Source organism: Cnephaeus nilssonii (genome assembly GCF_951640355.1).
Source record: "Cnephaeus nilssonii genome assembly, chromosome: 10".
NCBI classification, from domain to species: domain Eukaryota; kingdom Metazoa; phylum Chordata; class Mammalia; order Chiroptera; family Vespertilionidae; genus Cnephaeus; species Cnephaeus nilssonii.
Genome location: NC_137081.1, coordinates 15,769,717 through 15,794,313, shown reverse-complemented (window position 1 = coordinate 15,794,313; position 24,597 = coordinate 15,769,717). Strand labels below are relative to the sequence as shown.

The window sequence follows — 24,597 nt, the reverse complement described above, 5'->3', positions numbered from 1 at the left end:
CTGGTCGTTCAGCCTTAATGGTCGCTTAGGCTTTTATTCTATAGAGGCTCTGTTTGAGATCAAGTTTACAAGTGTAGATGTTTCAAAGCATTTTCCAGAATAAGGAAAATGCAACAACTATTGATGGGAGTCACACAACCAAATTCCCTTTCTAAAAGCTTTGAAAATGTGCCCATGGTGCTGTGCTTAGCTGATTTAGAGGGCTTAGTCTTAGGAAGTAATAGTCAACATTAAAACACAATTTATAATTTAACCTATAAATGTTTTTGAAACAGCCTGTGTTTATTATTGTTTTAGGCTTGTCCTTTGCATTCGGTATTGTTATTAAAAATCATCCACTTGTTCATTTATCATTCCACATCCCGGCATCATTCTGAGCTAGCTTCAAGAATATTGATTCTTCACTTTGAATCAGTTTTCTTTGGATCTTTTAGTTCAAAACACTGGAGACAAATCAAAAATATATTTCCTTGCAGTCTAAGATTGCTTATGGTGAACACCTATCACGTTAGACTTTTGCATACGTGGAACTTGCAGGAATATATGAGAAAGAAACAAATTGAAAAACAGCATATTCTGTTCCAAACACATGACAATATTTTGGTTCAAGTGGAAGAAATGTGTCAACTCTAAACAGCATTGCCCTAAAATATCCTACCTAAAGCATTACTAATGGCCATATAAAACAAGAATCCTTACTGATTCTTTGATTTAAACAATGTGTTCTCAAAATGCAGCCAATAAAACGAAAGGAAAAATATAATTTATTTTGTATTAAGATAAAGTGCAGTATATAAACGGGCTTTTGAGTAAGCAGTAAAATTACAACAGGAGAAATGATTTAGAGCAGTCTGAAGCCAGGTTAAACAACTATGGCTTCAGATTTATAAGCACAGTAACAAAAATGCCAAATTAAAATGATCCATGTGATGCTTGAGGCCCAATTATAATTCTAACCAGATTTGCTACATGCATAGTTGTACAAAACAGACTTTCCTGTGTCCTTGTGCTGACTGCAGTGCTTACACATCTCTGAAATGGGAAGTACAGCATTGTTTCTTCCCCCGGGTGTGAGAATTCACCAGTAAAATGTTCTGGATGTAAAGCCTCTCGAGCTAATTTATTTATTTTTTTGTTTTTATTGAATTTATTGGGGTGACACTGGTTAACAAAATTATACAGGTTTCAGTTGCACAATTCCACAGCACAGCTTCTGTGCATTATACTGTGTGTTCACCACCCAAGTCAAGTCTATGGTCTGTCACCATTTATACCCCTTTTACCCTCCTCTACTGCCCCCTCTCCTCACCTTCTCACCCCCTACGCCCCTGCAATCACCACACTGCAGTGTCCATGAGGTGTTTTCTTTTTCTTTTTTTTTTATTTTTTGCTCAATCCCTCTACCTTCCTTTCAACCCACCCCACCTAACCACAGCTGTCGGCCTGCTTTCTATCTGAGTCTGTCTCTATTTTGCTTGTTAGTTCATTTTCTTCATTAGATTCCACATGTGAGTGAAATCATACAGCACTTGTCTTTCTCTGACTAAGCCTCAGGCTAATTTAGCAGTAAGTTTCATAAAAGATCTGAATATAAAACATTATAGCTACAGTAAACCTCTTAAGTTAGTAGTGAAAATAAAAATGATCTACTCTGGGAATCTGACTCTATTCCTGTAAGATTGTCATGTAAATTATTTGCATATGTAAATTATTTGCATATCAGAAAAAGTAGAAGCCCCATGTGTTTATTTCATTTTCACCAAGGCCTAAAGCTATATAACATGTTTGATTTCTGGCTTATCTCATGATTCTGAGCTAGTAGTTCATGTCAGTACTCATCCTCTTAAGAATCAAATAAATCTGAGCCAAGATTTGCAAGAAGGAAGCTTAAAGCCAGAATTTATTTCAGTTTCTTATTCCATAGGTAATATGGTAAAAAGCTAAAATCTTGGAATGTTCTGGATTGATACATGAAAGCTTATTTTTTATTCTTTAAGTTACACTTTCAAAATATGGATCCTCACAATTCAGAATTACAGCACAATTTGCTCTCCAGAATATTTAATGAGACTTGGCTGTAGTTATAATGTCAACATTTCAGGATTTCAAAATACTGTAACAGCAGTAATCAATTAAGCCTTACAACATCCCAAGTTAATATTCAGTCATCTGCCTTTGGTTAAACTTCAGCCAGTGTTGGGGGGGAAAAAAAACACGAGGTTGATTTCCTTGAATACTTCTATGTTCTGGGCATTTATAAACAAATGAGTCGGATTTATAAGTGATTTTTATTCCAATTATGCTTCTCATTATAAATAAAATATGGCACTTAGAAAAATTTCATTACAAAATATATTTTAAAACTGTAGATTTATTAATATCTGCTATGTGGTACAATGTTCTGAATCTGAGAGGTATCTCCAATGCTATCTGGTAATTTTTACTTTATAATAATAAAGTAAAATGATCTTCTATTTAATTCTACATCATAGAAAAAACTTGTTCAATAAAATTCTTAGTGATACAGCAACCCTACTGATTCATTTGTAAGAGCTTCACATTAACCAATAAGCTCTCTATGGAATTTTAAAGACCATTATGTAGCATTTATTAAATTGGGAATAAAAGAAAAAGAATAGAGGGGAGTTGAAAATACTTTCATGAGTTGAACTCCTTAGGCCAGATGAAGAAAATCAAGTGTAAACTTGCGGTCACCAGGGCTGAAGAGTCCAACACCAAGTGTGACCCTGGTCCATGTAGCAGTCTTCAATCCTCTGTCATTGTAGAAACCCTGAGGAATACTGGTCACATGGAGCATGCTCAGTCTTACATAGAAAACTCCTGCAACCTTGAAGTGACCTCTGGTATGATCACTGCTTAAGAGATATTGGAAACACTTTACTACACTCCCACCTTTAGCACAAATCAGAACTATTAAGAATTTCTAAAGAGGATGTGAGGGCAGAGGAATGTTCTCTATTTCCACAAAAGTGGGTTCTAAATTAGCCTTTAAAACAGCAGTAAGTCTGGCTAAGCATGGTTACATAGAAACTCCAGGCATCATCAGCAAGAGAGGGAAGCATGAGGCCAAGACTAGTGCCAGTTCTTTGGGCATTGCCCTCACCTGAGTCCTTAGTTTCTGACCCAGGGCTGGGACTAGGGTGAGGCAAGTGAGGTGCCTCAGATGCAACATGGAAGAAAGGCATCCTTGGTCCTGGTAGCGAGAGCCTCCTTCCATATTGCACTTAGCTATCTCACTCCTCCACCCTAGTCTAAGCTCTGTTCAGCTATTGCTTTTTCAAAGATTTCATGGCAAGAAGTTCAAAATATCTGTTGATGACAAACAAATGAGTCTATACTTTAGAAAGAGGGCTATGAAAAGTGGAGTACATAAATGAAAATGTTCAAAAAAGAGGCCATCTCCAATTTAAAGAAATATTGTCCAACAAAAATATGTAAAGTTGCTCATCTATTCCAACTAATTCTGCAACAGCTCACTTGGGATTTGAACATTAATTTATTATTTCAATAATTTGGGTTATCATGGATGAAATCCAGTCCTAAAACCTATCTTTAGTAAAAGTATAATACAGTTATTTTTTAAAGTGTGTGATAATCATACCCGTATCCCACCCCTACAATGTACAGAGGCTCCAATATAACAATAAAATCTATTTTCTGTGAATGTCTTTGAAGCTACTACAATATAACTAAATGGTTCTAATTATAGGAGTTTTTGTAGTTGCCAATTCTAATCAAATCACAATAGCTCCTCAAGACTGAGCTAAATAGATACTTCTATGATAGAATCAGAATATAATATCTTACAAAATGAAAACCTTTCAAAGATAATAATGATTTCTGTGACTGATTTGTATCTGAAGTGCCAGAGACAAGGATATTTAGACAGTTAGGTTCCTGCCTTAATTGTAACACAAGTCACAATTTTTAAAAATAAGTGGATTAATGTTAGAAGCAGTATTTATTGGACCCTTTTCTATTCATAGGGAGCTTAACCTTTCTAATTTAATAACTTCAATTTCCAAAGTCATTTGCAAGTAAAAACAAAACCGTTTATTCTTGGCTACTTTCCAAGACTTGTGAACTCAGAGTTTTAAATTTGTAAGTTTCTTGAAATCAGAGACTATCTACATTAACTATTTATTTCCACTTATTTTTCCATCTGTATACTATCAGGATAAAAGTTTCATGTTTACTTGTCAAATAATTAATTAATGAGTGAATAAAATAGGATATTAGGTTGTACCTCCTACCTTTTGGAAATGAATTCACCATTGTGGAAAAAATATTTGCTTCATAATCTTTGAGTCTAATTCATTATAAGCAACTAGAGGCCCGGTGCACAAAATTTGTGCATGGTGGGGGGGGGGGGGGGGGGTTGTCCCTCAGCCCAGCCTGCACCCTCTCCAATCTGGGACCCCTCGAGGGATGTCCGACTGCCCATTTCGACCTGATCCCAGTAGGATCAGGCCTAAACGAAGTCAGACATCATTTACTCACAATCCAGGACTATTGGCTCCCAACTGCACGCCTCCCTGCCTTCCTGATTGCCCCTAACTGCTTCTGCATGCCAGCCTGATCACCCCCTAACCACTCCCCTGCCAGCCTGATTGATGCCTAACTGCTCCCCTGCCAGCCTGCTTGCCCCTAGCTGCCCTCCCCTGCAGGCCTGGTCACCCCTAACTGCCTTCCCCTGCAGGCCTGGTCCCCCCCAACTGCTCTCCCCTGCAGGCCTGGGTCCCCCCCAACTGCCCTTCCCTGCAGGCCCGGTCACTCCCAACTTCCCTCCTCTGCCAGCCTGGTCACTCCTAACTGCCCTCCCCTGCAGGCTTGATCGCCCCCAACTGCCCTCCCTTGCAGGCCTGGTCCCTCCCAACTGCCCTCCCCTGCTGGCCTGATCCCTCCCAACTGCCCTCCCCTGCTGGCCATCTTGTGGCGGCTATCTTGTGTCCACATGGGGGCAGCCATCTTTGACCACATGGGGGCAGCCATCTTTGACCACTTGGGGGCAGCCATCTTGTGTGTTGGAGTGATGGTCAATTTGCATATTACTCTTTTATTAGATAGGAGGATATCTTCCTAAAGATAGGTTTTATATAAAGCAAAGGTGAAAAAAATCACCACTATAAGTATTTGAGAAATTGTATCATATATCTTGTCATTTGTGGATGTGTAGCCCACGAATAACATGAAAAAACTCTGATTTAACTCTCTACTAAATCCTACTGAAAGGCATAGAACAGAATTTATTTTTTCAATTATCCAGTTTTGCTTTTAAAGTATTTTATAGATTTTTAAGTACTGATCATGTGTGAAGGTCACACAATCTTTTGAATAAAGAATCATTTCCACACACTGATGATAAAATTTAGGTTTGAAGAGAATATATGACTTAACCAAGTTTAGAGCATTGATAAATGCAGAGAAGGGATTAGAATCCAAATCAACTACAATTGGCTGAATGTAATAATGAGCACTGAACATCTTACACTACTAACAGAAAGAGATTATGGTTTCTAAAACCTTCATATTTTAATATTTTACAGTGGTTGATCATGTATATCTTTAATATCAAATTCTTTTTTATTTGTTTGTTTGTTTTGTTAATCTCACCTAAGGATATTTTTTCCCATTGATTTTTAGAGTGGAAGGCAGGGAGAGAGGGAGAGGAGAGAGAGAAACATTGATGTGAAAGAGACACTTCAATTGGTTGCCTCCTGCACATGCCCTATCTGGGGCCGGGGATCAAATTTGCAACCCAGGTACATGCCCTTGACTAGAATCAAACCCACAGCCATTCAGTGAGCAGGCCAATGCTGTAATCATTGAGCAACATTGGCCAGGGCCATATCAAATTGTTTTTAAATTTGGGCACCTTGAAATTTGTTGCTCTTCTGATAAGTGAAATATAGCTGTCTATATAAATATTAGCCACAAACAATTATGCAAGGGAGGGCCACATAAAAGTACACATGTGTCACTGCTATTATCAAACCCACCCTCTCTGTCGCCAAGGGGAGAGTGACCTCCAAAGACATTGAAAGGCAACCAGTAGAGGCCAGTGTTTATTGACCTGAGAGCAGCATACCTTCCACAATCTAACTCTAGGCAATATTGTTCTCATTACTATTTATTCTCTTTGAAGTTATATATGAGTATCTTTGACATATCACTCACACTGAACTGAAACCAGATACTCTCATAGCTTATAGCTCCTCACTGTGTCTTTGGTGATGTTTTAGAACATTTCTCCTTTCTGCTCTCTTATTACAACTAACCTGAATTTAAAAAAAAATAGTTGTTCCTGGGTTTCTTAATTTAAAATGGTAGATTTTTTAATACTTTATACTGAGATCTTGACTTACTTTTCTCTCTGTGTTTGTGCGCGCGCGTGTCTCTGCCCTCTCCCACCCTCACCTCCCACCTCTCACTCCTTACCTCCTGTCTCTTTCTGTCTGTCTCTCTCTTTTCCTTTCCTTTTACTCCTGTCCCTTCCCCATTCCTGTCAGTGGAGGCCATAAGAATCTATGGGCATTGCTAAACACTACAGATGTCACTCAGTTACAACCATATTGAACCCTGACTGGAGCAACCTAAGCAGTAGAATCTGTTGAACCATTTGAAGGACTTTTAGTCAACCCAGTGGACATATAAAGTATAAGAAGAATACTTAAAAATATTACAACCTAATTTTATATCCACTGAGAGAAATTATCTGGGGTTTTTTTCTACTTCACTTTTCATAGCTCTTACTACTAAGGAACTACTGAGATTACTCCAGCTTTATATTCACAACAGGTGATTTGCATTGTCAAAGTTCCCATGGAGTAGTTTCAGACTTCTCTGGTAATAAATGTCTTCACAAAGGTACAGAAAGGAACAGAAGCGTGGTGAACTCTCATAATTCAGGGGTCAGGGCAAGGAAGAGCACTTAATGTCCCCTTCCTGGACCTGCTCTTCAGTTATATATACACTCAGAGGAACAGAATTATCAGCTGCTAACTGTCTCTGTCTTACTCTGCAAACTAAAACTCATAAACTTGGCCTTCTAAAGAAGGACTAAGAGGAAAAAGGAAAAATCATTGTCTACAAGAAGATCTGCAAGTATCAGATATTTTCCTTTCAAACATTTTCTGAGAAAAGAAGAGATTTGAAAAGATAAAAAGTTTACAGTGAGACAATATAGAACAGGGGCTTAACACACCATCATGTGGCTCATGGATAAAAGCAACCCCATGTTTGAACCCAAACTGTGAGCAGTAGTGTCTGGGCACACACAGAGCCCTAAAAGCTTTTAAACTATTTGCCTTCTAAACAGAACACTTACAGTTTACATGTTAACAGGAATTGTGACCCTCCTTTTTGTAGTGTGTGAATATTGCTGTATTTTTACTCAGAGCAGATAAAAATAAGCATCAGGTAAATCAGTAGGTTCTATGGTAAAGTAAATATTAATAAGTTAACATTTCAGAACTACATTCAAATATTTGCTTCACACTAAGCTACATGCCATACAATTTTATCAGAAGCAATGAATATGAGAATATTACCTTGACAGAAAGGAGCCTAACGCCAGGTCTTGAAAATTTCCATTGATGTTGTGCGGTCACATTGGTAAAGCCAAAACCAGTCTTCAGGGTCTTCACTACTTTGCAAGCTGTCAAAATCCTCGTCATTTTGAAGATGTTGATTTGTGACTAAAATTAAATGAAATTACATATATGTTATGAGAATTTTGTTGTAATATTTTTAATTAATGCGAAAGAAAGCTGGGGAGAGGGGAGTACAGTCAGGTGCTGAGGGCTGACTGCACAGGGATCTTTGAATTTCCATTCATTCTGTTATTAAATGTCTTCAGCCACAGCTCCTCCTTCTCTTAACCCCTCCTCCCAAGGTAATGCCCAGAGATGTTCTATGGACATGTAATACGAATTGCAAAACATCAAACACTACCTTCTCCTGCTGAAATAATGCTAGTGTTGTAGAAAACCAGTCATCCATCAAAGGAATTGCTTATGCAGCTGAATAAATGACCTAGACAACCTTAGACATCTCACCCTAAAGAGTAGCAACTTTCTCATAACGCCAAGGATCAAAGGCTTTGTACTTGTATTCGATGTGATGCCTAATTTGCCTCAAAAAAAAATGTTGGACTTCTAAAGAAACCTGAAGACTTGCCATTTTCTGCTTGGAAAAAGACAGTGGAATCACATAAAGCCAAGAAGGACGTCAGAAGAGACTTTTCTCCACAAATAGAGAGTAAAAATATTGTTTTCGTTTTCATTTTGATCTTTTGGGTTCATAAAGTTCTGTGTTCCAAATTTTAAAGCAATCGGTAATAGTAAGTAAAACACAACTGGAGCAAAGCAGCCTATTTAAATCCCTCTCAAGTGTCAGATATGTAAGTGTAGGAAACAATGGCAAACATTGATTTTAATTTTTAAAAAGGATTTTTAATTATTAAAATGTTACATATAAATTTCTTAAAACTTGAGCATTCGTGTTTCAGCTGAGTTGAAATTCATAATTTAGCCCTTCAATCCCATGGTTGATCCGGCAGGCAAAGGTTCTCATTGGCTGGGGGGAAGCTCTCACTTGTCATGTGTCTATGTAGATCAGGAAATACTGCAGCATTTTCCTTTGATACTTTGCAAAGGAGGCCAAGAAATAAAGGCTCCCTCCTAGGGCCTCCCAACACGGAAAAGTTGACATAAAATGACATAGAGATTGTAACTTTTACTGACATAGGATGAGTGCTAGAACTAGGGGGTAGAGGATGAGGATGGGTTTTTAAAAAAAGAACTAAGTTGAAGTTCAATCATCTGTCTTACTTGTTGTATTCATGTATAAATACTCTCCAAATCCAAACCACTTTCTATCACAGCTCCTGGTGATAGAAAACTGAAAAAACAGTCTACTCTAATGTATATAAGTAATGAATAAAATAGGTAATGTTATGGTAGGGTGTCCAAATACAATGAAAAAAATAAATAAACTCCCTTGTTCATGTGCAGTAAAATTTAAGTGTGGGGTTGTGTTGAACCATGCTATCCTGAAGGATGCGTACGAGTATACCAAGTAGACAGAGGGAAGAATAACAGAAGGGATGGCATGAGCAACAGCATAAACACATGAAATCCTATGGCATATGTTTTAAAAAGCTCTGAAACAGTCCAATAAAGCCTAAATGCATGGTATAGGGTAGGGAAGTGAATAGAAATCATAACATGGAAGACTGCATGCCTTAAAATGGTTGCCCTTAATCCATAAATAATGTTTGTGGTACTTACAGAAGTGCTTTGAACAAAGGTGAAATTTATATAAAAGATGATAAAAAATGAATTGGAGGGGAAAAACTGTCAGAAAGAAAACTCCCAATTTAGACAATTAAAGACTTAGAAACAGTATTTACTGGCTCAGTGCAATTCTAGGTTAAGCCTTGGTCTCATCATATATATATTGAGACTTGCCTTTCCCAAATTAGAAAAATGGCATCTACTTATTATTTTTAAAAAATTCTAATGCAAAATAAATTTAAATCATGGTCCCATAACCCAGAAGTACTCATGCAATGAACATTGTAGTATATTTCCTCCCTTTATTGTCTGTGCTTTTATTAAATATGACAGTTGGGAACAGACTGAAATCTACAACCAAACTGGAAAACAAATTATTATATTAGTGAGGAAGTTTACATTAGGATAGACCAAAAGGATGAGGTGATAGGACTTAATTAGTAGTGACATTTAAGTCTGACATGAAAAATTTAGTGAAAAAATTTCACTTTGATTAAAGACACTTTTTCAAAGCATTTTTTAAAAGTATTTTTAATTTGAATTGGTTTTATTTCCTCTGATTGTATTTACGTGGTCCTCTCTTCACATAAGCTGCACACAATTAGGCAGGGTGATGCCTATACACCCACACACACACAGGGGCTGAGGAAATCAGTGCATTTGAAATGCGTTTTGTAAGAGCCAGGCCATTAAAGGTTCTCTAATCTTATAAGTCACTCACTCAAAAAAGCAACATATTACATATAAATTTAGCCCCTCTTTTCTATTAACATTTATCATAGTTGCAGGATTGGGTTACTTTTCTCTGCACAATCCTATGTAGAAAACTAAAACTAAACTAAAGAAAACTAAAATTAAAGCTAAACGTTGTTTTTCTCGATTTTGATGGGGTAAATAACATTCTGGTAGTTTTTAATTTAATGCTAAAAAATATTCTATTTCTTTCATAAATTGGAAAATTCCTTGAATATATAAAGAGATGAATATATGTATTTATGTGTATATCATAGATTATACATACATATGTATATGTATGCATATATAAAGAGAGGAGGGGCAGAGAGAGAAGTATCCTTAACTAACATCATAATTTATCATTTCTTTAGAGGAATGAAAGCATTCAGCCTTCCAAATCCCTAAGAGCAATTAATTTAATTACTTTATTATTGGGATATCTAGTATTCAAAATGGTACTATATCAAGTACAAAGTAGTGTTTGTTTTCATTTGATATTAAAGAAATTTGGAAAATACAGAAAAATAGATAATAGCCCACCCTTCAAACATAACCTTTGCTAATAAGTTAGTGTGTTTTTCTTTAGCATTTATTTGTATGCACAGGTCATAATTTTGAAAAGTGTGATTAACTTTCATTATGTTTTCATGAGATACTATTATAAGTATGTTCAATGTTATTACATGTTCTTTTATTTTTTAAATATATTTTCATTTATTTCAGAGATAAAGGGAGAGGGAGAGAGAGATAGAAACATCAATGATGAGACAGAACCATTGATTGGCTGCCTCCTGCATGCCCCACACTTGGGATGGAGCCTGCAACCTGGGCATATACCCTGACTGGGAATCAAACTGTGACCTCTAGGTTCATAGATCAATGCTCAACCACTGAGCCATGCTGGCCTGGCATTACATGTTCTTTTAAAACTTTAATTGAAATGGCTGCAACATATTCCATTTTCATTGTTTCTATTGTACAATGCATATCAATATCAATATTTGATAAATATTACCAAATTTATTTCCAAAGAAAGTGTGCCCATGTAGATATCAATCATAATATATGAGTGTCCCTTTTGATACATTCTCACCAACATTAGTTATCTTTTATTTGCTTCTTTGAACACACAAAAAAACACGATAATTAGTTTTCATTTAAATTGTTATTGAAGTCACATACTTTCATATGCTTTTAATTAGCACTATTTCTTCTTTTTTTCCATATTTTTGTTCCTATTAATCTATTTATGTTAATAATCCTCTAAAAAGGAAACATAAAGCAACCTGATTGACAGCCTGTATTTGTCTCCTCTTCATTTGGACAATCCATTGACATGAGCAAGGAGAAGCCTGCTACCAATTGGGGAAAATTGCTCATCCTGGAGAATAAAAGCCTCATGTTTTGGAATAAAGTGAAAATAATGGTGTTAGCTATTCCTTCTTGAAAGGTACAGAAACTGCCAACTGCCCTCTCGAAGTGTGTCTTGCGAGGTAATGAATCAGAGACAATTCTTAGTGATGCATCTATCAAAAAGTCTTCAATACAGAAAACATTCAAGAGATGCTTCTGAGGAAATGATGGAAGGGATGGATGAATTCCTCTATATGAAGTTTCTGCCTGATCAATGATGTTTATTTAAGTGAAGGAAATAAAACTCTTCCAGGTGAATATAAGATGAAATAAAGATACTTAGGAATAGGAAAAGAGAAGAGTCAATTAATAATTCTATGAAAGGCTATTTTAAAGAGGTAAAAAATACCCCCCCCCCACTACCACAAATTATGCAGTCGAGTTTCCCACATTTGGGGAAATCGCAGGGGTCAGTACATTCGGAGTGCAATGGATAAGCCTCGCCCCGAAAAAAACTACCTTCGTTATCACTTTATCTCCCCTGCCAGGTAAGTATTAAAGAGGTAAATTTAAAGCAAGAAGCAAGGTATATCTGGAAAGCAAATAAATTCAGAGTAAAAGAAGGTGAAGCAACCCTTCAAAAAAAGAAAGCTATTTTTGTGTTTGAGCATAGATGCATGAAAATGGAATATAAAAGGTAGAAGTGATTATTGTGGTTAATTCTGAGTTATATTAGCTTAATATAACAAGGAGCACTGTCTTAAATGAGGATATGGACAAAAAAGGGCTACTCTTTAAGGGAAAAGGGTGTAGATTTGTATGCACATAAATGGCATATATTTTCCCCCACCACAAAAACTAGCAGAATCTGGTAGAAGATTTCCTCATATAAAGTTTGACCAAGGAGAAGATTCATCAATAATGATAATAGATAGATGTCAAGCTGTTAGATGATGTGGTTTTTAAATAATCTGAAGTCTTTGGAAATCCAATCAAGTGAGACATATTCATTAAGATCCAATTGGTATTTTGAGGGATAGAAATTGAGGAACCAATTTTCATGAATGTGCTTGTCAATCTAACATTTGATAACATACAGAGTGGTTGAAGTGAAACAAAGGTAGTTGAAAAATAAAGCTGAAGAGACCTAGTAAAAATGGTTTCAAACATAAAAATCCAAAGCACATGTAATTTATATACTAGGATAATTAAAAAAAGCTATAACGTATACGACCCCCACTTGAAAACCTTAAAGAGAGACATGTGTTTATAAAGAATAAATCTTGTACTAATTTCTTCCTTAAAAAAGAGGCAATTACTAGACTAAGTGGAAATGTTAGATGCAATTGACCTTTATTCAAAAGCATTGAATATATTTTCTAGATCATGATTAGGTGCATACATCTTTGCTAAAGAACATATAAATGCAAGAGGACATATTAGCCGGTGAGTAAAACAAGCTTGTTGTGTAGGATGAGATCAGAGTGGACAATGCCTTAAAGAGTTGGTTCAGAATTCAGTGACCTTGGCAAACTGAAGTCGTAGTCAAACACAAAGTGCAAGCAAAGTGAGGTCACGTGGAAGTTAGCCCAAAAAGGACAAAAAAACAAGCTTCAAATGCAAGTTGTGGAGGATTATGTGGAAATAGGCCAAAACCCATAGGTAGTCATACAGTGTAGCAAGCTGCCCAAAGTTACTCAGAGTAAGTTATAATCATTAAAGCCATACATAAAAAAGCAAAATTAAGAGTGAAAATTAAGAAAAACACAAGGTTTACTAGAATTTTAAATATTAGATAACTTAAAATACTAAAAATGGAATTTTGACCCTGAGATGACTAAAATTTAAAATCATGTCATTTAGGACTACTAATCAAATCTTTCAATCTTCCTGAAAGGATTGGAAAAAAGAGGAAATCCTTGTGTAATAACTAAGAAAAACCCTACAATAGAAGCTAAAGTATTTAAATTTATAAACCACAATATATTAACATATATCTATGTGGAGAAATAAATACACCACTTGCTATTATGCCAGTTAGTGCAAATAGGTATTTAAATAAACAAATTTTAATGGCTCCAATGATGATAAATATGATTCCTCCTGAAAGTTGGGGTACTTGACATATGTTGCTCACCCACAGAGTGTTACCTACTGATTTAGGCACTTGGCATGATTCATTTGCTAATCTTAAAAGGAATCCCTCAACTGAATTTAACTAATACTATCCCTATCGCACAAATAACGATGGTGAGTTCCAAATCAAGACCACACAACTAATAATTTACAAAGCCAAGATCAGAACTCAACTCTTAGCCAACATCTATGTTCTTTCCAGCATGTCAAAGGCTGGTTAAGATCAAATTTGATAGGAAGAATATGTGACTCTAGAGGTAGTAAAACTAAAAAATATTATATTGCCTGGCAAAAAGAAAAATTTAACCAGTAAAATCAAATAAGAGAAGAATCGATAACTTCTCTGATTTATTATGTTTAAATTAAGATAACATAAGAAATGAAGAATAATATAGAAGTAAAACTATAAATTATTTTTACTAATCTACCTGGTAGAACTGATTGGCCTGGGAGCCATACTTCCAGCTGGCTAACTGATTTAGCTGGATTTATTCAAAATAGCAAAGGATATTTTATATTTTTCTATCTTATATAATATTGCTTAAAGTTACTTATTCCAGAATCTGAATAATTAAGTGCCATGGAATGTTCATGGTTGGTCATATATAAAGTATATAATTACTAAAAATAACAATAATAATAATAACTATTTAAGGAAGTATTAATTTTGAGTACTTTCTGTGTATCAGTCTCTGTAAATCAGGAAACAGAATTGTTTTCTGCTGAAAAGATGCTTCATAGAAAATTGGAAAACTTTTAATTACTGCTTAAATTCTCATCAGACAAACAGAGAATATAAAAAATGTAGTTAGCTGAAAGGAATCTTTAAAATGATCTTTCCTAATTCCTTTGTTTTATAGATATAAGAAACATCTAAATGAGGCAAAGCCATCTCATTGTTCTTGAATAATTTAATACTAGATCTAAAGCCTTTAGTAGAAATAGCTATAGGAATGTAAGTTCTGAATAATTACATTTCAAATAAAAATACATTTTAAATGATGGAACAATTGGTGAAAGAACTACCAATTACATAAATCTAACTCTACACTTAGTGTTGACCTAAAAATCTTCTTAAACTTTGGCTTACCATACTCAAAACATAAGCTTCATAAATGAAATGACTAAATCATTAGGCCCTTGTCACTCTAAGTAGTAAAATACTTCTAAGAAAAAGCTTTAAGAATTTAACTCATCAGCCTTTTTGCTCAATGATTATCACTGCAACAAAACCATCTTCTAATGTGCTCAACAGAACAGGCAGCTCTGAAGGGCTTGTTTTTTTTAACTTTTGCAAAGAGATAACACAGATGATTTTGCAAGATTCTAAAGAGCAACTCTGGCCACGAGGAGGGTTTATCTATTATAATCTAGGTCATGTGGTAGAAGAGTATTGGACCCTCATTAAATTAAACATATTTGATGATCACAGAGAAGCAACTTGTGCAATGTGTTTTAAAGTTACCGACTTCATGAAGTAAGGGACAGCAGGTTACATTCAAATGACGTAGACTTTTTTTTAAATTAAAAACAAGTCACCCACGCACATTCCTACTCCACCCCTTTTTATATTACATTTGTTATATTACATTTGATTTCTTCCATGGCCGCCTCTTTTCAGAGGAACATGGTCCAGGAAGTTGTATTCCGTCCTCCTAGCAATCAGACCACTACCCTCACAAACAGTTAAGTTTCATCCTTACTAAAACATTATTGCAAGTTTCTATGAATGACCCATACTGCTATTTCTTTGTCCAGATTTGGGGAGTTCTGAGTTGAGTTATTGAAAGGCATGGTGCCTTTTTAAATTTTACTGAGGTTAAAATTTTTGAAACAAAGTAATGTTCTAGAGAGAAAAAAAGAAAAACAAAAAGGAGACCAAGGTGGGGAGAAAGAAAAAGAGGGGGGGGAAAAAAATCCTGGTTCTTGAATTCTACAAACTTGTAATAAACAGTCAAAAATGCCAACTTGGATTTCAACTCCTGACACTCCCTTGGTGTCAAAGAATTCCATGTTTTATTCTGGTAGTGTTTATTTCATGACATCTATTTTTAGCCTATACTTGACCTCATCAAGATCATCCTCAGCTCATAAGAAGAGGAAAATATGTAATATTCTTTGCTAATTCAACTTGGATTAGGGAGTTGATTATTTTCAGAAAATATTCTTGAAAACTCTGTGGACTGAAAAAGCAAAGAATTAAGTACTAGAAAGTTGAGAACTGTGTCAAGGTTTTGAAAATTTGCTTTTAAAAGTTAATTGACTGGGATTAGTAGTTGAAGTCAAACAGTAATAATAAAGCTCCTATAAAAAGAATGATCAGACATATTGTAAAAAGTAATACAAATGAAATAAATAAAGTTGTGTAATGGGAGAATTATTAGTATGATGTTACTCAGAATGGTACACCAATGTGTAACTTGGAAAACGGAAAGCTTATCAGGTTAGAATAATAGTTGTACTAAAAATGGTAACAGCATTCCTCAAGTTATTAAAGACCGTGACTCAAAATGTCATCCATAAATGTCATTTTTCTACCATTAATTAACAAGGTGAATTAGTACTTGATTAATTAATCAACATTTCCCTATTATAACAATACAAAGATAGATACAGGGTTTTCAGGGACACTGGTTAGTTATAAAATATTGCTTCTCTCAATCCAAACCAAGGATTTTTCTTAAAAATATATCCACTTCTCCATATTCATAAATAGAATTGTATGTCCTCTAGATAAATTATGTGATAAACCTTTAAATAAAACACAGATCTTTTAGTAGAACATTTTTTTCTTATTTTTCTATTTATATAAGTTCTGAAGACTTAAAACCTAATGAAAGTTACTGAAACCTTCAACTGAAGGCCTTTCAGGCATATAGTTTAATTTCCCCATTCACATGCAAATAAGAGGTAATTAATGATCATTCTGTGAACAGTATACAAAATGAACTGCTAGCCACTAGACTATATAGCTCTCATTTTACTTTTATTTTTAATACACGGGGTAAGAAAAAGAAGGAATTTCCTTATTGTAAAGGTATCACAATACTTATCCTGATAATACTGAAAAGTAAATTGAAATATCTGAGAAAACAGAACTCAATTCTGAGAATAAAAATTTTTAATAACCTCAAATTAAAGTCCCTGCATCGTATGCACTTTTTGTAAACTGTCTTTCCAGCTAACTCTGTTTAGAGTCCAGAATAAATTTCAGTGAACATCACCCTTTCAAAAAGGGAATGCTTTTTAAAAAAAAATGTTTACATTTAAATAAAATGTAACTGAAAAAAAAAATCAGCAAATCCGCCCATTGAGCACCATCATTTTTTTTAACTATTATTTTCACTTTTAGGGGTTTATAAGTAATCTTCGGTTCAGCATGTAGGATATGGGGCAGGGAATGTAATAGGTCAAGATAGTCCATAAAGCCTGAAGGGAAGACATACAGTTATTTCACAATGATACAATAATAAATCAAGGCACAGACCTATAAAATCTAAAAACAATTAACACTGAAGGTCAAGCCAGACTCCTAGCAGAGACTGGAGTCTAGCTCTCCTGGGATGTTCTTCTACTACCCTTCAGCTTTCTCTATCTAAAATCAAATATCAGTACTCTCCATTCTGACTACTTTTTTTTCTCTTCTCTTCCTCACCCTGCCACACTATTTCATCAGAGAAAATACTTAGGGTAAGATACAAAGAACAAAAAAAGAAAGAAGTCAAATGAGTAATGTGCAACTATAAAACAATACATTTAAAACATACAAATGAATCTCACATGACTTGACACATTGCCAACAGGGTCAAAGGCCACACAACTTCTGTCTACTGAAGCTTTGTCTTTATAAAATGGAGTTGATAAAATAAACTATGAGAAATAATTGATGTACAATGCTGCACTATTTTACCTTATGAAGAAACTTGAGGCCGAACATTTGTTAATTTTCTCAATGTCATTTTGTTAATTTCTCATTTCTATAGCCTGTTAATTCTTCACAGCCATCTATGTGAAATCATACTTTTTGTTAATTTCTCATTTCTATAGCCTGTTAATTCTTCACAGCCATCTATGTGAAATCATACTTTCTTTATGAACTTTTTGAACATCTTATTTGCACCATACAGTTAAGTTGAATCACATATTCTTATTTCATACACTGAATAAAATCATTAAATAGCTCCATACTGCATATGGACTACAGTGCAAAGTTAAAAATATAATATATACACTTTTGCACAACTACTCTTTTATGTCTCATTCATGTTGTGTGATCCTAAATTAGTTTCTTCTTTGTCTCTATTTTCTACCAATAGGTTGGAAATAGTAGCGACTGTGACCTCCCATAGACCATAAGTGATAATTAATTGTCCAATTCCTTCGTTCAGTATTTATTGAAGGCCTTTTGTATGCCAACATGGTGCTAAATTCTATAATAGAAACAAGACTCAAACGCAAACTTGCCCCCCAAAATTTCACTTTTGAAAAACCTTTCAAAGTTAGTCTTAAAAAGAAACATGACATAAATTTTCTACCCTCACCATTCAATAATAACATAAAGAGCTGAAGGTCTAAGAAACTCAAGATTCATAAGATCCACGCATAACAGGCCAAGTCAATATTCCTTTGCAGCAGCTTTCACAGGATGAAATGTGACCACCTGTTAATGCAAAGTAAATTACCCTCATGTCATCTCTCATCTCCCAAAGAAGTTGATCCTCACCCTAGGAGCCACTTCAGATCCAACAACTTCTCAAGCCTACAGAAATAAGCACACTTTTTCACCAGCCAATTTTGGCCAGTGGGTCTCAAGATCAACACTGGTCAAATTAGCTAGAGTAAAATTGTAATTATCTACTGCATGCGTTACCATAAAGACAATGTATAAACCATGAAATCTCACATTAATTTATTTTTAAAAAAACAAATATTTTCTGAAAAACACATACAAATCAGAAAAAAAATTCATGCTAAAATGTATTTTTAAATGAATTTAAATTAATATTGAATGCTATAAACACATAGGCATATATTAAAAAAAACAAGCTTTATCATAAATAAAACCTTAAACATCCATGAATTTATAAATCTATATCTACTATCATACCCAATAGGAATACCCAAATACAATTACTAAGCCACAGAGAGAAAAGTAAAGGCTCATACCAAAGTTATATTAAAGTTATGAGGGCTTCAAACTCAGGAATAATAAAATTTCTTAAGAATTTCTCATCAGAATCCAGTGAATTACTCAGCTCACCACTGTTCCTTCTTTTCCAAATCTTGAATACGAGAAGCTAAGGAAAGATGAGCCACATCAAACTCAAAGAAAACAAACTTTTGATTTTTAAAGCTTATACGGAGGATGGCTGGAAACAGGATTGCCATGTCCAGGCCCCAGTTAGCAAAGTCCTTTTTTAAGGAGGTTAATCTTTTTCTTCAGGCTTGAAAACCCTGCGCTAAGTCTGGGAAAATAACTACTCCACTACCTTGATACTGGGCTCCGTGTTTCTCCAGACCTAAGGTGAGGCACTTTTCCTTATCTCTTGCCAAGAAAATGCATGGCTCCAAAGTCCAGGAGACAGGTAACAGTCTAATGCTGATAGGCTTACAGGCCTCGTCAGGTCACCTGTCTTAGTGTGTGGGGGGAAATATACTAGACACTTCAATTCGATTAAAAAAATCTCTAAGTTAAAATATTTTCTCACTAAACACATGTCCTAAATATCTTAATAAATTTCAAGGTGAAATGTGACAACCATTCTCTTACACACGTAGGTATCACACTTCAAAGTGGCACACCACACTTCAAACAAACCAGCAGAAATAAGCTCCAAATTTGAATTACAATTATATTTCAAGCCTGGTGTAATTTTTTACTTCAAGGAATATTTATACACGCAGACTAGCATGAGAAAAACTCTAATTGAAGCCAGTTGAAAATAATTTACGGCTTTAAAATATTTTATATATTAATATGTATGAATGATAAAGAGTTAAGTAACATATTTTACAAAACATTTCTCTAGAACTCAATGCATCCTGGTTCCTATTAATCTTCCTTTCGTATGTTTAAGTCTCAACAATCAGAAGAGTTAGGATTTTTAATATTAAAGGTATAAGCTATTCTTCAAATGAGGATGAAAAACATAACTGTGTTTATAGAAGTCAACTCAAAACCCCAAAACAGAGCTTTGACATTAATTCATTCTATCACAGTGGCTGAGATGTTTCACCTTTGTCTGCATCATTTTCTCATAAGGAAATTGAGAAAGGTTAATGATCATGAAAAAAAGAGTACTTGGCCTAAAGGTGTATCTCATCAAATGTGCTATGTGCAAGGGATAAATATTTACAGTAATAAATTTCAGAAGGAAGTTTCCAGCTTTACAAACCTACTGATGTGGATTTATTCCCAATGTATTTTATTTATTAACAAGTGTGCAGCATACTAAAATAGTCAAGAAGTAGAGGTAAATTCTATCCCTGGCTCTGTCATAAACATGTTCTATCCCTTAGCCAAGCCAATTACCCTTTCTATATCATAACCTCTCTAAACACTGGGCAAGTCATTGCCACATAAATGACAGGATGTGTAAGAGTTGAGATAATATCTATCAAGTGCTATGATCTCAGAAGACAGCACCAAAGAACACCGATTTGATTAAACATCGAATAGTCCTATATTGATAACCTTAGTAGAATTAAAGGATAACTGGGGGGGAAAGTGTTTCCTGATCACCTGAATTTGTATCTCTAATTTCTTCATCATATATCTATTCATTTATTCATTCATTCAACAAGTTGAATATCTTCTGTTAGACATCAGGTATTCCATCAGGCAATGGTGAAACTAACAGGCATGTCCCAAATCTCATGATACCTCATAGGAGATGTTTAACAAATATAAATGAATCAGGGCTTTTGGTGTATTAAGATAGCTTACATGATTATACCATTTATGATTACAAATTATATTACATGAATAATTACAACTCTGAAGAAAAAGGCAGGGTATTTAACTAGAAAATAACAAGGAATAAACTTTATATTGAATGACTAAGCACTGTCTCTCTGAGAAGTGATATTTAAGGTGAAATATGAATAATACATATTAATTAAATAGGTAATGTGGAGAAAGAGCATGCTAGCCAGAGAAAACACCATTCATGAAGGTCTTGATTTGGGAATTAATGATACTCTCTGGGGACTGATGGGTGCATTAAGAGGATGGTGAACAAGGGAGGATTATGACCAGGAGAGATGTGAGAGAGTCAGATTCCAGAACCTATAGGGGTTGTTAAGGCATATATAGATTGTCATTCATCGTACAATAGGAAGCCACCAAAGAATTTTAACCTGATGTCAGTCTCCTCAGGCTGCTAAAATAAATACTGTGAACTGGGTGGCTTAAACAACAAACGTTTATTTCTCACATTCTGGAGGATGGAAATTCTGAGATCAGAGTGCCAGCATGCTTGGGTTCCGGTGAGAGCCCTCTTCCCAGTTTCCTCATATTGTAAAGAGAATAAGCAAGTTCTCTCCTGTCCTGCATCTTCTTAGAAGGGCACTAATCCTCTCGTGAGAGTTTCACCCTCATGAACTAATTAGCTCCCTAGGAACCCTTCTCCAAATACCATCATGTTGAAGATTAGAGTTTCAAGAGATGAATTCATGCTTGTGGGTGGCATAAACATTCAGTCTACAGCACATAGAAAATGAAATTAGTTTACTTATGTTATAAAAACCCAATCTGATTGTTGTAGAGAAAATGCATTGCATGTGAGGTGAATTCATGTAAAAGCTAACTGTTACACCTTTTGGGGTACCCTGCCCAGATCCCCTTCACTGGGCCAGCATATCCATCTCCCATCCACTGTTGGCTGCTAATCAATCACATCTGACACCTTTTCCAAAAACTGGTTGACACGTGCTGTCTTGCTCCATCATAGGTCATGAAAGACCAAACTCCTTTTCTTCAAGAATCTGCCGCATGATTTGTGCTCCCAAGTCGTTTCTTATGGATCAGGCCAAGACTAGAATTTACAGAAGATGACATATTTAATGTTATTTAAGTGGTGGAGGGACAAGTCAGATTGGAGTGGAGAAAGAGTGAATGGGGTATAAAAAAGTGGAGGCAACATGGGAAGAAAAGCAGGTAAGTACAATAATAGAAGCTGGATGAGAGTGTGAAGCAAGGAAGGGTTTTATTTGCTGTTTGTTTGTTTGTTTGTTTGTTTGTTTTAAAACAGGTGGTGACCAAGGCAGTATTTGCAGTCAATGAGACTATTTTATCTGAAAGAGAGGAGTAATACATAATACAAAGAGTATAGCCAAAAAGTGAAGACTTTGAGAAAGAGGGTCAAGATGGAGTCTAGAGAACATGGAGAAGGATTGGCTTATGGTAGGAGGAGGGACATTTCCATCATTGTAACAGGAGGGAAGTAGGTGTAGATGCATGAAATATCCCTTCTCGAGCTGAAGGTTGGTTTATTTGGTAATGGTGAAGATGAGAGCATGGCATCTACTCTATAAGGGAGTAGGACATATAGTTTTTGACTGAGGATAGGGAAGTTTAAAATAATTTCTGTGAAGAGCAAGACATGTTCTCATTAGAGAACCATAGCAGGTGATCCAGTAGTATCAAATTCCCATTGGAAACTGATCATGAAGAGCGACACCAGAATGTTCCTGTATGTGGTTTTCTCCCGCCATTTCACTACATGGCTGCAGGCATAGAGATGGAGAATTATTTACCAAAGATTTAAGTTTTGCCCGACGAGTTAGAAAGAAACAGGGGTGTGGAAGTTGAGGGTATCCACAAAGAAATGGTTATCATTGTAGACACTAGACTCTAAGCTGGATAGGAGAGGATTCTCAAAAACTGTTAACAGTGGGACTACTTGAGTATATAAGGTCAAAGAATAAGGAAAGGGGTACATGGGAAGAAGGATATTTGAATTTTGGAAGTGGCACAATTCCTGGTAAAGAGAGGCCTAAATGTCACTCCAGGATTGGTAGGTGAAGTCAAAGTCAAGGCACAGGAGTGGGATGATTCACTAAAATTGATTTGCGTCATATCATTCGGTTTAACATAACTGCGGTACTCTGGGGTCAACCAACATCTGCCAAATGACATGAATTCTCTTTACAAAAGTAATTAACCATCATTACATTACAGAGCAATCTGGATGAGTAAATTGTACTAAGTGAAACAAAGATATTTTCCCGTTTTTCCCTGTGGGAGAATCTACAACTTCACCTCTCAGAAATATTGCTTTAAATAAAGTTCCAAGAACTTTTTGCTGTTGTTTTCCAGGGGTTAATAGTACTAATGTGGCCTTGGACTTCGCTAAGTCAGCATAACTGATCAATCAGCATTTCACTGATTGCTTAATTCCTCCTTTTCTACATAAAAGGGGAAAAAGCCCTTGCAAAATGTGTTTGTTCTATTTGTAATTCTGGACAAAGCCGATAACGAGTTGCAGCTGCTGTACAGAGTGTACTGCTTTGCCGAGGCCATTGCTTTAACTTATAGATAGAAGTGGAACAGCCAGAGATGTGCCTCGGGCTGAAGCGGGTGCTGTAAATAGGACAGCACTCTCCAGCTAAGTATATGCGTTTCATTATCCAACAATTTGTTCTGCAAAGACAGTTTGATTGGCCAGGCAAGAGACTCGAAAAGAGAGAGTTTTAAATATCACGACTCAGCTGAAAGAGTTCTGTTTTCTGACCTGAGGAATTCACTTCTGTCAGTCTCAATAAAAATGCTTTTAATAGTAGGGGATTCAGACTCAGAAGGTGTGTGTCCCTCTGGACACAGTGCTCTCCCCGATGATTAGAGTCTTGGGGCTGTGCCTCGGGCCTCAGGATCCCCAGTGCTAAAGCTCCCTGGAGATGCAGCCCTTCATCCAACTGAGTTCTGTTCTCTGCCTGTGTAACTAATGCCTGTGAGTCAAAAAGATGGAAGGTCAACTATTTGCCCTTGACCAGTTAATAGGTGTTTAAACTGAGTTAACTAATGAAATAACATCATTTGTCCATTAGTTGTGATGTCGTTTTCTTTTTTTTTTTTCCTAGATTACTTACTAGGAGAGGAGGAAAACAACAGTAGCCAGATTATAAAGATTAACCCAAAATAGAGACAGATTTCGGGAATCAAGGGATAAAATAATAGGTGTCTTGTGCTTCGCTTGAAAGGTTCCCAAATAGCCACTTATTATCTGTGCGGCCTTGAGCTAGTTGCTTTAACTCTTTGAACCTCCATCCCTTCCTATATAAAATGAGAACGAGATTCCCTGTTGTGGAGGATCCTTGAGAGAATTTCAGTGGGATAAGTTATGTAAAATGCCTCGCACTGGTGAGTAAGGTTACTCTCAGTCACTCACAGTGTAAGTGCAAATCAGTCTCGTCACTTTGTAGCACAATTTGTCATTATATAGTGAAATACAGAATGTAAAATGTGCACACCCTATGGCAATTACATTTCTCTGTATGTAACTTAGAGAAATACTAAAACAGGCACAAAATGGAATAGATACATAGATAGATAATTCATTGCAGCAGAAATGAACCAGTGGGAATAATATTGAAACGTATTAATGTTCTTTTCTCTTTAGAAAATTTTTTACTGACCTTCACCACATACGCATCCCATTTGCTTTGGGGTAGTTTAAGATTATTCCAGCAGCAGTACAAAGAAAAAGAAAAAAGTTAATATTTCTTTTATGGTATTCTAATTGTATTTTGCAAAGACAATAGTACTATAAAATAAGATTTGTCGAAGGAAAAAAAAGATACTTTAAAACCTGTAAGCTCTTATTAATTTATCAATCCTAGCCTAGAGGACTCAGATTAGATAGCATTATTTCATATTACAAAGAGGCCAACCCTTTCTATTATGATCACTGGGCACTGAGGTAGAAGGCAGCAGGAGGGAATGGCATAGAGGACGTGGATAGCCTGAAGCCCACCACGTCTAGGCTGCGAGGGAGGGGAGAAGAAAGGAACCCGGGGGACCAATACGGATCTCCTTTTCCCACTCCCACCCTTGGGC

General features: G+C 35.7%; 1 protein-coding gene across 2 annotated transcripts in view; it reads right to left on the bottom strand.

Moving 5' to 3' along the window:
• The window catches only part of CPS1 (carbamoyl-phosphate synthase 1), a 120,874-nt gene extending 101,794 nt beyond the window's left edge, over positions 1–19,080 (bottom strand). Inside the window, exons 1-2 of one of the 2 annotated variants that reach the window (XM_079782943.1) lie at positions 19,031–19,080; positions 7,572–7,718 (exon numbers count right to left, since the gene is read on the bottom strand). In XM_079782943.1, the coding sequence (XP_079639069.1) occupies positions 7,572–7,697 (126 nt within the window). In that variant the 5' untranslated portion in view covers positions 7,698–7,718; positions 19,031–19,080. Of the gene's footprint in view, positions 1–7,571; positions 7,719–18,707; positions 18,859–19,030 lie in introns of those variants that run through there. The other variant, XM_079782942.1, reaches the window with a different exon arrangement.
• Between the last annotated feature and the right edge of the window lie 5,517 nt (positions 19,081–24,597).